At 41.7% G+C, this 16,800-nt stretch overlaps 1 protein-coding gene across 1 annotated transcript; it reads right to left on the bottom strand.

Annotated features, from left to right (window-relative positions):
- Nucleotides 1-333: 333 nt before the first annotated feature.
- stx19 (syntaxin 19) lies at nucleotides 334-7,822 on the bottom strand. Its single transcript, XM_071907259.2, has 5 exons — nucleotides 7,576-7,822; nucleotides 4,309-4,619; nucleotides 3,542-3,778; nucleotides 2,583-2,795; nucleotides 334-1,771 (listed from the first exon to the last, which is right to left on the bottom strand). The coding sequence occupies exons 2-5, from the start codon at nucleotides 4,528-4,530 to the stop codon at nucleotides 1,535-1,537; spliced, it is 909 nt and encodes a 302-aa protein (XP_071763360.1). The 5' UTR covers nucleotides 4,531-4,619; nucleotides 7,576-7,822; the 3' UTR covers nucleotides 334-1,534.
- Between the last annotated feature and the right edge of the window lie 8,978 nt (nucleotides 7,823-16,800).

The raw sequence follows: 16,800 nt of genomic DNA, 5'->3' as shown, positions 1-16,800 counted from the left end.
ATCCCTGATGTGCCCTGCAGCAACTCTCCACAGCCGGCTGATCGCTATCCTGTAACAGCAGCCAAACCAGAGTTTCCAGTCTGGCTCCGGCACACCCAGTTTACCTGCATTTTGTCCCTGAAATCAAACACCGTGGGTCACTGACTCACTGACTCACTAAGGATGACTGCTGTGAACGCTGATTGGAGGCTATGCTGCCAATGAATGAGATTAATAATACGGACGAACCTTCTTGACCATTATTACCTGGAATGAGGCACATATTTATTTCCTACTCTATTCTGACAGTGAGCAGGTATTTTCTCCATAAACAATAGGTGAAGCTGGCGATGATTAACTGTAAGCAGGTGCGGGTCTGTTTATCAGCTGTACAGTACACTTTCTCAGTGTTTATATTACATCCTGCTGGTACTTCCCTCAATGGGAGCATTCCACCCAGTTTAGTGCCATTGTTCCCCTTTTGTGTAGAGCACTTTTTCAAGAGATGAACAATGAGTTTCACACAGGTGGCAGCTGGAGCAGCGCATCTGAATAATGTAACAGTTTCAGCAGAAACGTGAATTGAAGGGTTTCACTCCAAAACACTATCTAGAGAAATGAAAATCTGAAATGTATAACTCAAAATCCCATCTTCAGTCGTCCTATTTTGAAACAAGATAGCAGCTGACTTGCAGTTGAATGATATTCCACAGCTTTACTATTATGCCAGCAACAATTTTGCCACCTTTTTCAATTGGTGGATATGCCATTTTGGAACTAAATTAAATTAACAAGAAATGTTTTAATCAAGGTTTGTGATTTAGAGTCTTGAATCTGAATAGCTGTGCTACATTGTTTCACTGGTCATCCTTTGAAATGCAAATTAGACCTCATCTCAAATTGTAAAACAAGGTCTTTGTTCATAAATATATGGATCTAAAATGAAATGGCTAGATATGCAATGGCTCAAAATCTCTCTGAATATGAAATGTTTTCCACTGAGCTAAACTTGACTTTGTGCTGAATACAGTCTATGAGTCTATGATGTATCCACATGTCCATATAAAAATAAGTGGTTCTTAAATATCTGTGTCAGATTCAAAAAGTAAGAGAATTTTTTGAAGAATGGTGCAAAGTATCAGTCTTGCTAATCTACTGTAGAAGTCCTTGTTGCCAGTGGTCTCCTCTTGTTGTGACCTCTGTCAGATGACAGTGAAGGTCTCCAATAAGCAGCACTGTTGGTGAGTAGCACTCACTGAACTGTCTCTCCCAATAGCAGTCTTCATATCCTCTTGAAAGAAGCAAGTGCCTCAAGTATCAGTTCTGGCCTTTACGCCTAATAGGTTTGTATGTTCTGTTAAGTTGATTTTCTCTGCTGCTCGGTTCAACAGCAAAAACTGCAGTGCCTTAACCTTACCTGTAATGGTACTTGAATCTTGCCTCACTTACCATTGACTGATAAGTGACACTTTTTTGAAAGAAAATCTATCCAGACGGCCAAGGTTAAACATCCACCAACATCGAACAAGAGATCAGTTTCCAATGAATCCCTATTTCATAAGCAGCATCTCCAGGGAGGGCAGCAGCAGCAGCACAGCTGTCGAAGTGGGTTCTTCTTCTTGTACCTGGCGGCCGTCTTGAACTTCTCATTGGAGGCGGTCACATAGTCCTGCGTCCTCTCAACGTTGGTCTGGATGTGGTCGATGTAGGTCCCTTGTTCCTCCACCAGCATGAAAATGTCCATGAACAAATCCCTCAGCTCCTTCATGTTGCTCTCCAGGTTCAGCAGCTCCTGTTGGTGCAGAAGGGTGATGGGATTAATACAGTGATATTGGAGAAGAGAAGGACATTGGTCAGGAGCTGGAGGTGGTTGGAAGGAGAAGCTGAAGCAACATGAGGGGACGGCAGCAGATCTTCATATAGCACAGCCTCAGCACTAAAAATACACATGAATCATCATCTGACTCTTACAGGCTTAGTGGTTGATGTGCTGGTTTCCTTGAAAATCCCTTTGTATACAACAGTGGTTCCCAACCTCCGGTCCTCATAACCCAGAGTACTACTGTTTTTTTATCCTACCATGTACTTTATTGCAAATCTATCCTTATAGGGCCCAAGGACCGGAGCTGGGAACCACTGGTATACAAAATGGTTTGTGAGGAATTAAGGAGTGCCAATCTTCATCGATCAAATCCAAATCGAGTCAATTACCACTGACGTATTTTGAAAGAGCGTTCCTCTTACCCATGGGTGTCAGTCAGTTGGATGTGGCAAGGTGTGGCGCTCGTCATACCTTAGCCTAAGGGAGTCCAAATTTGACTTTGGAGTTTTTAGCAGCAAAGATTAAGCAAACTTCCCCAGAAATCTATTTGTAAGCCATGTCCAAATAAATCACATCAGAGGAGCATTCAGGAGCAATTTTGTGACCTATGTCTAGAAATGTATCACATTGACTAACTAATAACAGTCATCAGTCATTGCTCCACTTGTCTCCTGACATTTAGTAGATATAAGCAGGTTTGGAAGTTTTGGTGACAAATGGTATTAGATGCAGATACTTTGCCATAGCTTAGGGTTTAGTGAGTTGATGGCCTTGGCCTTACCTTGTGTCGTTGTTCGATCTCAGACAGTTGTGACCGTGTGATCCTGGCATCATTCAGCAGGTTCTCATTGAAGACATCCCATTTTCCTGTGGCAACCATCTCATTCACCTCCTCCTCCGTCACCTCCCTTCCTGATACCTCCAGCTGGCGGACAATGAAGTGCTTACAGCGCTCCTGCTTGGTCAGCAGACCATCATTATACTGCCGCATTACCTAAACATAATGATTGGAAGAGAGAGAGAATGAAAGAGGAGGCGGAGGAGGTGAAAGAGAATGAGAGTAAAAATAAGGAGACCTCAAATAGGACGAGGCCAGATCAACAGTCAACAGGTTTTTCTTAAAATGATAATCTGCAAGATCCATGTTGAGGTTATTTTTCTGTTTGGGTAACATCTTTGTTGCTAAGCGTTCATTGCTGTGACATTTTTGCACTGCACTTCCAAGGAATGACTTGTCAATCAAACTGTGGCCAGTAAAGTCTTTTTCCTTGGATTTTCTGTTGATGCAGTTTCTGTGAGTTTCTGTAGGTGGCGCTCTTTTCTTTGTCTGTTCAGCCATGGTGGCTATAACTGCTCATGCTAACTATACCCAGTTCTTCTTCTGTTTATTCCAAACAAACTGCTGTTGCTGCTGGAAACATGAAACACGTCACTTACTGTGCACCAGAGGATTTTTCCAGAAAAGACCTACCAGAACAGCAAATGTAAAAGCTTTCATGAACTGGGTACAGGTTGAACCGCTATTGTGTTATATTAATCAGTGACAGAGAGTAGCAAAATAGACATTTCCTACCCACAACCTCTATTCTTATACTGGGAAAGATAACGAGTTTGTGGGGAGTGTGATTTGCACAGACTAATATGTATCCACAAATGCGTCCACAGAATTCCACGATCACTGAAGTGTGTATGGTAGAAGTGTATCCAAAAACAGAGTTGGAGCCTAGTTATTTGTCCTACCTGTTGGAACTGGCGGTGCAGCGCTGCATGCTGGGAGCGTTGGATTCTCGTTGTGACTGCAGTAGGTCCCTGCTGGTCCTCAGTCCTCTGGGCCTGTTTTGAAAGGGCATCCAGACGCCTGTGGAGGCTTTCGGCCTGGAGCTTGATGTCCCGGGTGATGCTGCTCTCCTTCTTCATCACACTGAAACGACGCATTGTTGCCACCAGGGTCTTTTGCTGTTGGCTGAACTTGAGAACCTACACACAGTGGGTAAAGGTTGTTTTCTTAGTGTCAGTGTCACTTCTGACCACCAATGAGGAGGAACTTCATTTTAACTTAACCAACAGAAACTACATAACCATAAAATCTGGCTATTTGATCCTATCTTCTTATTCATGATTCTTTAATTCCGTTGTAGTTTTCAAAACACAGTTACAAAGCACTTTACAAAGGATTAAAAGAACAGATAAAAATCAACAGCAAAAGCAATAAACGCAAGGTAATAAATAGAAAAGCAAGGCAAGAATTATAAAAGGGAGGTCAAAAAAGATAATAAAAGTCATTATTACCCTAAAGCAAGTCTATAAAATTGAGTTTTAAGAGGTGATTTACGAGATGATACAGGTTTAGCCAGCCTGAGCACCTCAGGAGGGCAGGTTGTTTCAAAGTGTGGGACATCTAAAGACATCAAAAGTCTCTTGGACTCTTGGTCTCTTGCAAAATTGAAAGATAGCCTTTTTGGAAGAGCTATGAAATAAATGCAACCTCCATCCAAAATAAAGCTTACCTCAGTCTCCAGCTCTGTGATGTCATTCCGGATACGCTGAGCCTCAGACAGGAAATTGTCAATGATTGGCTCCTCCTCGAACACCACGGCCTGCTGCGTTACGACCCCGACCGCTACCGAGTCATCATGGTCGCCCTCCCCCGAGAAAGGGTTGGTATCTTCGCTCGCTGCCTCAGAAAACTCCTGAGCCCTCTGCTGTAGCTCCTCCAAGCGGTCCTTCATTGTGGGAGGCCTCACGGTGAAGCTTGCTCCTCAGGACACAAGGTTCCTACTGTGTGTACAGTTCTTGGCGATGCTGACTCCTTAGGACACTAAGAAAAGGAAAGATGAAACTTGAATGATCCCTCTGGGTAAACTGTCAGTTATGTCAAGATTATGTTCCTCCACCACAAATTGGATTATGTGATGGTAGCACAAATTGGACACACCAATTTCAGCTGTTCATCATGTGAAAAGGTTAGCTAACGGTTAAGTTTAGGCAACTAAAACAACTTTGGTTAAGGGTTGGGTTTAGGGCTAAGGTTAGGTAACTAAAACAATTTGATTATGGTTAAAACATCACTCACAGTACAAATCTATTTGGTATGAGTTAGGAATCGACCCATCCACCACCCTATTTCACGTATCTGCATTTTAAGACATTATGCTCATTTCACAAAATTTCAGGAGATCAGACTGCTTCATGAACATACGCAGCTGACAATTTCAACTCATGTTAAGTAGAATGTATGAATGGGAAGTTTTGGAAAAAGTATACAGTATGTAAATATAGCATTATAAAAATCTAAAAATATCAATATGTATGCAGTATGAAATAGGTGGAACCATTATAAAAGCATCAATATACTGTATGTGTAACAACGGTTTCGAAAGAAAGCAGATGTAAATTTACAGCAATGTACACGATGTGCAAATGCATAATATTGTCCAAACTCTGCCAAATGCGAGCACAACTCGATCAAGAAAATCCTCCTTAGGTGCACGGCCAAAGATTAATACATGAAGAAAGAAAAGCCAGCACTCATAATGTCCTTTTGTCATATGCTTGAATGGGCAGCTATAGAGCACAAACGTCCGTCGTTTGTGCTCTATAGCTGCCCATTCAAATATATGACAAAAGGACATTATGAGTGCTGGCTTTTCTTTCTCCAAATGCATAATATTTACATTAACATCTGCCCGTCTATGAAGGCATCTCAAGGAGGCCATGGTACCACAGGCAAATACAACTGTGGTCAGCTGTGTACTCTGGTGTGTCCAGTTGGAGTCCAACCTTGACCAATGTTTGTTTACATCATTATAATTTCATCTGTAATGATGTGGGCATAACTGATGAGACATGTCTGCACTCCGCTGATACTCCAAACACCGAAATGTATTTTTAACTGTATGAAAACAGCATGAGATGAACAAGCAGAAAGTTTATCTGCAACATCAGTCAAATTGACTCGAGCCTATTTTCCCATGAGAACCTCTTGTTGTGTTGTTTGTGTTTAAGTAGTCATGCATTTCGCTTTGCCAGCGATCGACTCACATCTATAAAACAATCACAACTCTAGGAAAAGTGACCTTCTTGATGAACGCACACACACACACACACACACACACACACACACTGACAGATCTGACTATTGTTTAATAAGGGGATAGATTGAGTTTTGAATTAAAAAGGGGCACTTCTTTGCAACTGTTAAATATTGAACACATTTCACTGTCAACTCTAATGTGTAAATGTGTGCCTGTGAATTTGGCAGTGAAGCCAAAACAGAATTAAGCAAGTGGCTTTGATTAAAACAATGAGATACAGAATAAGATTTCCTGAATTCCTTTGACAGGTTAAGTGTATTCAACCACAAATTCCCGGGTATTCAAATGGAAATACTTAAATTTTAAATCTGATTTAACAACACTGGGATTGGGATTTTGGAGGGTTTTGGACCTAACCATAACCATTTGGAAGCCCGTGTTATTTGGGTGGGGTGAAGAGAGTGTTTGGCTGCTGGGAAATGGAGCATTGCAAATCACAGACTATCCCATTACCGGATGCATTTCAAACAGGAAAGACCCTATTTTGTCTGCGCGAGTGTGTGTGTGTGTGTGTGTCTACACACAGTATATGCAAGCAATTTTGTCTGTGCATGTGTGTGCACTCAAGTTTGCAGTTGTGCGTGTGTGTGTGTGTGTGTGTGTGTGTGGCAAAATCTATGTGTGTATTTGTGTATTTGGGAATACGCAGACACGCATATGCGCCCGTTTTTGTCTGTGCTTAAGTGTGTGTGCGCTCTCGTGTTTGTGCGAGAGCGGTGTAGCCATTACAATCTCCTCAGAGCTTACCAATGTAAAAGTGCCCATTGTTCTCTGGGCTGAGCTCTACCTCTCTCTCTCTCTCTCTCGCTCTCTCTCTCTCTCTCTCTCTCTCTCTCTCTCTCTCTCTCTCTCTCTCTCTCTCTCTCTGTCTCATTCTCTCTCCACCCAGAAGAGCTGATTAAAAAAATTGCTCAATGGATTTTGAAGCACATTCTCCTGTGTACAGCCTGAGACGGGGCCTCGTCTCTCTCTCTCTCTCTCTCTCTCTCTCTCTCTCTCTCTCTCTCTCTCTCTCTCTCTCTCTCTCTGTGATTGAATGTTTTGGGGCTTTTTTTTAAGCAAGCTAACACTTTTCCCCATGCGATCCATCTGCTCCTGTGTCTGTGTTTATGAAGGAAATGCCTTTGTTGACATTCTCTCATCTCCATACAGGTGCACAGTAGGAGCGCCCAAATGCTGTATTTTATTACAGGTTAAACAATTGCACTGTGCCTGCTGGTTCTGTTGACTTTGATTTGAATTTTGTTGTTTTCTAGTTATGCTCAAAATGTTCTAGATGTAGGGGGGTAAACCCACCCAAACTCACTTTACCCACCTGTTTATGTGCAGAATAGAGTTTTCCCACCTTATTAAGCTGACATAAATCTGTATTAAGTCAATTCATAGCATACATCATAGTAAATAGTACCAAACTGATGGAGGTTACATGAGCATAGGGTCTTTTCACTGAGGAAAAACATGCTTTTGTGAAAATAGAATTGATTTTTCTTTCTGTTCATATATGTTTGCCTTATGATGATCACCGACTGGAGGTCATAATTTACCCACCTTTCTATTTAAATCACAGTCATACATCACTGCTCATACAATGTCTCATCATGACACATTTATACAATGAAAATACAGACATTTACAGTATCAAGCTGTAGCGATCATTCAGTTTGAAATGACAGTATTTACCTTATTGCTGTTAGCAGTCCATGAGGGGCTTGTTGCTGAGTGTTCCCATTCAGAGCTGACCAGGAATGTGACTGCCCTCTGATCCAAGCCATGGGACTGTTTTCCTCCAGCTTCACATAGAGTCTCACATTCTTTTAGTATCATAAGTTCATCTTTGGCTCTCTTTTACATTCACCCGATGCTCATCATCTGTGAGCGACAAGTTTGTGTGCTCTGATACAGGTTCACAGTTAACTGTTTGCCAGGACAGCTCCACTCACAAGAAGGAAAAGCTGAACTTTTGAGGAAGTCTGGTTGAGCCAGTCTCAAGCCCCTCCCCTCCTTTTGAGGGAGGCCTGGCTCTGGCCAATAGGACGACAGGAGAGCGGAGGCCTATTTGCTTATCTGAAGAAATGAGAGGTGACGTGATTAAGTAAATGAGCGGGGAGAGACAGCATGCGGAGAGCTCTGAAGGGAACTCGTAAACCCTACCCTCAGGCTTACTCCTAGATAGGAAAATGGAGCAGAGCAAATAGAAATGCATTGTGTACATTGTTGAGGCGCAACAATGGGGATTAAGGTTTGGGTGTCAACCAGGGCGTTGGGTTTCAGATCTGGCGAGTTCATTTTTATATGAAGAGTCTGGGTTCGCAGTGTAAGCCCCCTCGGTTCGGGGGCTATTGTACTCCTTAGGCCCCAGTGACTCCGCTGAGTACTTTTGACAGATTTCTACCGACAAGCTCCCTGAAATCCAAGAGCCTTTCAAGGCGGGAAGGGACACAGTCACTCTCTGCTATGCAGCATAACACCCTGTGAAAAGCTGTTTGAAGTGCAGCGTCAGAGGGAGAGAGGGGAGAGACAAGTTTTGAGGATGAGAATGAGAGTTTGGCGGGGACAAGAGTTCAGTAAACGTCACTTCAGACTTTGATGGAGTTTCTGTCATTTTCATATTGCTACCATGAAAACCTTGTATCTCCAGAATGTCAACTTTTCAGGAACAAAGACAAACAGCCGTGTTATTAGCGTGACGATCAGAGATGCGTTAGAGGGAAAACCCACCTAAAGCTAGTTTACCCACCTTTTTATTTGCAAATAGTTTACCACCTTTTTTGCGCTGACATGAATCTTTAATGTCTTAAATTCATAGTACACATAATAGTAAGTAGTATCAATCTGAGTAAGTTATATGAGGACAGGGTGAGGAATTTAATGATTTCTCAAAATATAAGTGATTTTTTTATTATATTGATGCTTGTTTGACTTATGATGATCACCAACCGGGGGTCAAAGTTCACTTACCTTTTTATTTACCACTCCATCACTGTTGAGCACTATGTATTTTTGAGTTTATCCAAGGGGTTTTGAAAGGGTTTGATAAGCCACAAGGCTTGTGGAAATTGTATCAACCCAAAGAAAACCATGTAATCCTTCATCTGAAGTGAAAACATGGAAATCACCAAAACTGGAGTTATACGTTTTTCCCACGACGGCAGCAATATATGTGAGTCATCATCACAGCAGGCAAACACTTTCCAGTGGGTGGTGGTGTAGTGCTTCAGTTAAAAATGAAAAGGAAATTAACCATCTGAAGGCTATGCAAAACACTGTTGGTAAAGTTTTATCTCTGTTGTTCCAGCTGCTACTGTATGCTGGTAATAATGCCGCAGCGCCGCGCTAACAGTGACTCATCTATCCCTAATGGCAAGATATTATGACAACAAAGCAAAACCGGTTCTCTGTGTGTCAGGAGTGTCAAAATTCACCTTCATCAGCATCAGGGCAACAAGCTAACTGTTCCTGAACCTGCTTCCTGTAGCTGATCCTTCACCATCTGTGTGATATCCTGTGTGTGTGTGTGTGTGTGTGTGTGTGTGTGTGTGTGTGTGTGCGTGTGCATGTGTGTGTGTGTGTGTGTGTGTGTGTGTGTGTGTGTGTGTGTGTGTGTGTGCGTGTGTGTGTGTGTGTGTGTGTGTTTATATGTGTTTGTGACTCGGCTGGCTTGTCCAATCTCCTCTCTGGCTTGAGGTCTGATGTCTTTATTCATCTCCCTCTCTGAATCACTGATGAAGGAGATGAAGTTGAATGGCTTTTGCTAATTAAATAGCAACTTAAAATTCTCTCTCTCTCTCTCTCTCTCTCTCTCTCTCTCTCTCTCTCTCTCTCTCTCTCTCTCTCTCTCTCTCTCTCTCCCCAGGGCTTTGGGAGAGGTAGATATCAAACAGCCAGTTTCTGTCTGATGTCTCAGTGTGGGTGACATTGCTACTGCTGCATATATGGAATTTCTGTGGGCTTTAATGGAACTGTCAAAGTGGAAAATGGAAAAGAAATATCAACTAAAGCAACATCAAATTCCCAGGTTGGTATCCTGCCATTGGTCCTATATGATCCATCCAATAAGTAAGTTACTTCAGAAAGCTTAGTAATAGAATGGAATTAACTTTTTAATGTGAAGGACCAGATAAGCCTTGAGCATGGACACCTATTTGTTGAGATATTACCCTAAGGAAACGTATTTGAGAATATTTATGTAGTTATGACTTGTACAATTTAATAAATAAATAATTCTTAAATAAATAAGTTTGTGCTGCATTACACGCAGATTAGAAGCCCATTAGGAGCATAAATATTAACTTTTCTTACAGTATAATCATCCGACAAGCATCAGAAACTATACAGTCATTAACTATACAGTTGCCCCAGTATTTAACCCCCTACATTTTTTGCACATTGTGATTATTATCATGCCATGCTGTGATGACAATAATTATCATGCACTCACAATGTGCTTACAATGTGCTTATGATGCCTTACAATGCCCTTTGAGCACCACTTCAAGGCAAGTGTTACCAATGTGTCTCATGTAGGCGGGGAGGTAACAGTGGTTACAGGGAAATCCATCATCATCTATCATCATCTTTATCCATTCTCCCATTGTGCTAACCTCTAGGGAGTGACATAATAATGGAATTATAGCCCTCATTTGTCTGGGGACCCCCTGGGGCTCCTTCAAGGGCCCCCTGGTGGACCCCAGACCCCCCCTTAGAAACCCCTAATCTAAGTTTGTGCACACTTAAAAAGGATTTGTTTTCAACCACTCTATGGTTCTAATTTGGGATGATATTCATTTGTGTTACTTTTCAATGTCAGTAGCAGGCACAGCATAAGTTTGTTAGGCTAAGTTACATTGAAAAGTAACACAAATGTGACAAGTACAAGTGTTGCAGTGGATGTTTGGAAAATGACACATCACTTTTAAAGAGAGTGAATGCTACTCCTAAATAGAGTTCTGCTATTTGCCTAAGGGTACAGAAAAAGAGATTTGAAATAAAAGCACCTGCCAAAGGTCTATTCTATTCGTGTATATTCCAGCACTGCATATATTGCAGAAGGACAGCACCAGATAGAGTGGGACAGAGAGAGAATGGAATGAGGCCAACTGGATAGAAGTGACTGGTTGAGCGGTTGGGTGGGAGAAAGCCAGAGAGTACAAAGAACAGACAGTACTTCAGACGACAAAAACAAGCAGGAACTGTTTAAAAAAGAAAGTGGAAAACAAGTGGACTAAATGCAATATCCACTTGATGTTTCACCTCAAACACATTCAATGCGAAAGACGGTGTCAGGTCGTTTATGTCATTGAATCTTCGAAGGGTTTGTGTCACAATATAACACTTGGAGAGCTCTCTGGGTGTTACTTGTAATTGAAGTGATGTCAGAACCTATGCTTTGATATTCCTCACTGTAGACTCGAGAGAGAGAGAGAGAGAGAGAGAGAGAGAGAGAGAGAGAGAGAGAGAGAGAGAGGACGAGAGTGAAAGAGGGAGAGAGGGAGAGAGAGAGGGAGACAACATTTTTCAAACAGCCTCTCAGGCAGAACCTTGAGATTGTTGTTTCTAAGTACTATGTGGGAGTTAAGCATGCCCAGGGAAAATATGCTGTGTTTTTCTCTCCAAGGAGAGAAAGGAGAAAAAAAGTAGGGTTGGACTGATACGGGCTGTGAAGGCCAGTGCCAGTACTGCGATACTGATACTGTTGGATTGAAGCTGTTGATAGCCAACAATCTGGGCCAATATTCAATATCTTTGAATATGACCCGTTTCATGCCAAAGAAATCCCCAGAAATTACTTTCCCCTAAAATGTTATTCTAGTCAGGGTGGAAAAGCCTCTGAAACAGCATTCAGACCATCACGGGACACTAAAACTCCACTGAAAGCCATAATAATGTTTTTTTCTAGGTGGGTTAGCAGCTCCTTAAGGCAGGTGAAGCAGGTTTCATTATAGGTTTGTTATGTTTGAGAAGAAGAAGAAGAAGAAGAAGAAGAAGAAGAAGAAGAAGAAGAAGAAGAAGAAGAAGAACTCTAACAAAATAGGTTCTCAGCCTGGCTTGAACTCCTAATAAAAAAACACATCTTCATGCATACTTGAGTGGAATCTAATCAAAATGACGCATTAGAATTAGAATTTGACCGATAAATGAATTTGGACCGGCTGCGGTCATGGAGGAACCTCCATCCTATCGTAGGTGGATGATACGACAGGATAATATCAGATTTTTAATAAAAGGCCAATATTAGCCTGATATACGGGACAAACCCTAGGAGGGAGGATGAAAGAAGAAAGAGGAGATAGATGAGTGAGGGGAGAGAGACGGTCAGAGGGGCAAGGATAATGAGGTCAAAACCATCACCATTAAGCCAATCAGCAAGATTGATACCGAGGTCGGTGGCCTTGCCTACTGAAATGAGGCAATCAGAGATACTGGATACTAAATGTACCCTTTGAGCACTGTATGAGCTGCTGCCCGGGGTCGTTTAGGTTTTAATTTAGAGTTGAGCAGCGTGCACCCAAAATCCTCACCCTGCCAAAACCCCTCTGTGTCACAAACACTCTAAATCTCAGACGGTTCACCTTTTCACCTGTATCCACTTCAGTTGGCAGGCTGTTTTCTTCAAGTTTCTATATTCAAACTGCAGAGAAAAGTGTCCTGTCCCTCTGACCTTTTCTTGACTTTCTATTTGAATCGCCACGCACTAAATTGAAAATTTTGTTAACAATCCAACTGGGCCATGTCATTTTTACACAGCGGCGAGTAGAGGGGCCGGCGGCTGCGAGAGAGAAAAGAGGACAGGTGGTTTGAGGAGAAGCGTCAATGAAAGGCCCAGAAAGGAGATTGCAAATACAGTGGTTGAACAAAGAGGAGGCAGGATGTAGATCCACTGCCCGGGGCATCCATTCAGTAAAGCCTTAACCATGGCAAAGTCTAGTAATCATCTAATGCCATTTGTCAGTAAAACTTCCAAACATGCTTACATCCTCTAAATGTCTGTGAACAAGTGGAGCAATGACTGATGACTGACAAGATATTATTATTTGCATGTGTCTGCACTTATGACACTTTCCCTGTACCTATACTACTTCCCTCTCTGTTCTCATAATAGAGTGATACGGTGAACAGATAAAAACGCACATGCATTTTGCACACTGCCATTGTTTCTATACAAATGGTATGGCTGTCCCGGAGCGTTTGTAAAAAGGGACACATATGCACATATCCAAACAGTTATCAACATATGTAAAATGTATATATTTGATAAGGTGTGTAGTTGTTTTACAAAGCAAGTGTACATGCCGCAGCACTTTATATGGATGAACTTTGACCTGTTAATGTGAAGACAATGGAGCTTTGGACATTATGTATAATACTGTCAAGTCACATATCTGCTTCCTCAGTTTCACACATTGTTCTATATTATTATATTCTATACTGATATTGATCCACCATTTCATTGATTGATTGATTGATTGATTGATTGACTGATTGATTACTGGCCAAAAGCAAACAGAAGGGGCTGTGAATGACAAAAAACTTTACTGGAAGTGTAGATAAAAATGGAATTCCAAATGTCTGTTATCATTTTTATAATGGACTGTTAGATTCACTTGGTTATATGATTATCTTCCTGTAGAGGTATAATATAATACTTGACACAACCACCAGTTTATAGCACTAGACTCACCTCTTCTGTTTGAGCATGTGCTTCAAACATGGGTCATTTCACCCCCTAGTGTTGAGAAAGTTAATTTCTGCTGTGTCTAATGGAGCTGCCTTCTTTTTCCAGGGTGTTATGTCATTCTGAAGCTTGTATAGCAATAAGGGAGGCTGTATTATTATAAAACCTTTAAAATCTACAGGGAGAGAGGCACAGTTATTCTGTGGGATAGCAGCTTGGAGAGAATGGCACTTTTCCAGTTTACTCAGCGGTGTACCACACCCCTCCTTCAAGTCCTGCTGCTGGTGTTCTTTTCTCTCCTCCAGGCTTAACATCACTGTACATCCAGAGTGTCCCAACACCCACTGACTGGTTTCTACATCAGATGCAAAGTGTAAAATTCTCCCTTGTGGACTAGAAGGTGTTGTATGTCCCACTGCAAGCACCTGAGCTTATTGTTTCTGTCTCTGTTTGTAACTCTACTGACTAAAAGGAGAGGGGGAAACCCTCTGACCCATAACACCCTCACATGCACATATACACTCACACACAGTCTGTACAGTACATGATGGATCTACTTCACTAAAACACACACAGCTAGACCTTACAGAACATATACTAGACTTAGACCAACAGAGATTTTTGAAGTATTTTTGAGATTGAAAATATATTTTGTGTTGATATTTAGTATCTTTAAATATATCATTTTCATGCACAAAAAAATGAAATAATTACAAGGATTCAGTGTTTTCCCCAGTTTTTTTATTCTTGGCAGAGTGTAAAATCATCTGAAAGAGCGTTTTAACCTAGGGACACTAAATCAATCCACTAAAACTAATACTAATGAAATTCTTGTATATATTAGGCCTTTAAATAAACAATGTACAGAAACTTTGATGAACAATTGAATGAACAAATAAAATATGCAAAACAAAAACATTGCAGGTTTTACAGACTATTTTTATGTAACTGTGATGAGGGAGGAACCTCCATCATATTGGAAGTGGGCAAAATTGACGGTCCCATATTCGATCTTTGATATAAAGCCAATATTGGCCGCCATACAGTGATGACGACAAGCCGATACATTGATCAAACACTCTTTTGTGCAGAGAAGAGAAAATGATCTCAATGTTTTGTCACTGAATTTTAAACCCACATTCATCTTGCAGTTGTCCATTGACGGCATAATGCAAGTAAACGGCGTCTAATGCCTAATGTGAAAACAATTACCTTAAAAACCTGTCAAATTCCACCTGCTATTCCACAGCCTTCATCCAACCCACAGTCTAGCTGTTAATTAGTATAGCCAGGTATGACAGTACCTTCTGTAACTGTTCTGTGTTGTGATAGATCCGGGGCTGACTGGTGAGCTGTGAGTCCACCTGAAGAGAGGAACAAACACATTTACTCAGGGCAAACAGACAGTGGAAGCTAGCTCAGTGTGTGTGTGATCCCCGATAATACTCTGTCTATCCCTGTTTGCTCTGCCGGCTCCCACCGACCAGGATTTAACAGAATGAATTAAGCAAACATCAGCAACAGAAACAGGTACATTTCTGTAAATAAACATGTAACCAGCAGGCTATGGTAATCCTTGATAAAACACAGTTGGGGTGGAGGTATGTGCAAGGTGATGGAGAGTCTCTCTTCAGGTTCTGTTTTGTTAGCAGTGGTTGCTCTAATGTGTGTGTGATGTGTGTGTGTGAGGTGTGTGTTTGTGTGCACATCTGCACATAACGTGTGTGCATATTTCCACCCACTCATTCCTACAATCTCTAACATCCGTGAAAAAAAACAAAAAAACATGTCACACCACTTCATCAATTTTCAGAAATGCCAGATCTGAGATTGGCTGTTGGTAGCTGCCATTTCCCAACGCCAGGGGAAGTAATTGTCATTGTGGAGGTAAAGTGGCGTTGTTCCTCAGATCTATAGCATGACAATGGCTTTGGCTTTGACAGGCAGATGACGGGGAGGGGGAGGGGGAGGAGGGTGCTGCAGCCCCAGCCGGACGTCCTTCGACCCACCCCCCACCCCCTACATACACGCACACACACACACGTCACACACTAAACTCCCGCCGTCAGGCCTCCCCTAATCGAGATGGAAGAGCGCTGTGGCAGATCGAAATGCCTGCAGATGACAAGGTGGGAACGGATTGGCTCCCGTGCCCTTGTCTTGTTGCTCCATCTGCACCGAACAGAGAGGAAGACAGATGGATTCCACTGCAGAAGGCTAGGGGGGATAGGCAGGCAGACAGGCAGGGCGCAGGGAAGGACAGACAGATAGCTATAAGGGGGGACGGGCATGGGAATCAAATCAAAGAGAGGAAATATGGAACGTGAGAAAGACATGGAGACAAAATTAACTCTTTGGCTTTGTTCCATTTCAAAGTGTTCCTCCCTAAGTCCTGCTTGCTCACTTTCTAGTGTCCAGACTCCACTGTGACCTGAGAAACATGATATCTTTGTCAATATGTGTTCTTGTACATTCTTGTGTTCTCCATGACACAAAGAACATTGAGGAAGGAGGACGGATAAGGGTGCCAACGATGCATCAGATCTTGAAGCCCCAAGATTCATTACGAGAACAACACATCACGTTCAAAGAGGTTATAGTCTATAGGCTGGGCTGTGTGCCTTAATTTATAGCACAACCTTATACACACAGTCTCAAACTGTAAAGATGTCCTCTTTTCTTCAGTCCAGACAGCAAAGATGTTTTCTATTCTCGCGTTTCTGAGAAGTTTGCTCTTCCCAAAATAGCTTGGGAAGAACGTTCTCCAGAAAGACATTGACTTGAAGTTCTTGGATTTGATATTCACCATAATTCCCTGAAAATTTCTCATGATCTTCCTTTCTTCTGAAGTGTCAGGCACGATAAACACTGCACTGGTGAGATCATTCCCCCTACAGGTGATTATGGTGAACAACCCTTTCTTTACACCGACAATGTTAACGTTAGCAGTAACGGTACCTGCCTAGCAAACGTTAGACCTGTGTCTTGAAATTATAATTTTGATATCTATCTTTAATATCTATCTATGACTAAATGTATAACCATATTCATAACATAAATATCATTATTTATATTAAATAAAACAAAAAATAAATTCAAACATGTTAATACTGTGTTACAACACACTTAAACATATGTAACACGCCTAAACGTATTAAAACACAAAAGTATAAAGAGCTATAGGACAAGGCAGAATAAAAGCATCCAAACAGTTTTGGAGAGTTTTTAGCTCTT

Source organism: Centroberyx gerrardi, chromosome 10 (genome assembly GCF_048128805.1).
Source record: "Centroberyx gerrardi isolate f3 chromosome 10, fCenGer3.hap1.cur.20231027, whole genome shotgun sequence".
Lineage (NCBI taxonomy): Eukaryota > Metazoa > Chordata > Actinopteri > Beryciformes > Berycidae > Centroberyx > Centroberyx gerrardi.
The sequence above is the reverse complement of the archived record's forward strand: the minus strand, read 5'-3'. Positions and strand labels throughout refer to the sequence as shown.

Bases quoted from the DNA above. Each gene is read 5' to 3' on its own strand.
- stx19 (XM_071907259.2), bottom strand. From the start codon at position 4,530: ATGAAGGACCGCTTGGAGGAGCTACAGCAGAGGGCTCAGGAGTTTTCT. The intron at 2,796-3,541 runs GTAGGACAAATA...CATTATGTTTAG, and splicing joins TGCACCGCCAGTTCCAACAG to GTAATGCGGCAGTATAATGA. The intron at 1,772-2,582 runs GTAAGGCCAAGG...CTGCACCAACAG, and splicing joins AGATCGAACAACGACACAAG to GAGCTGCTGAACCTGGAGAG.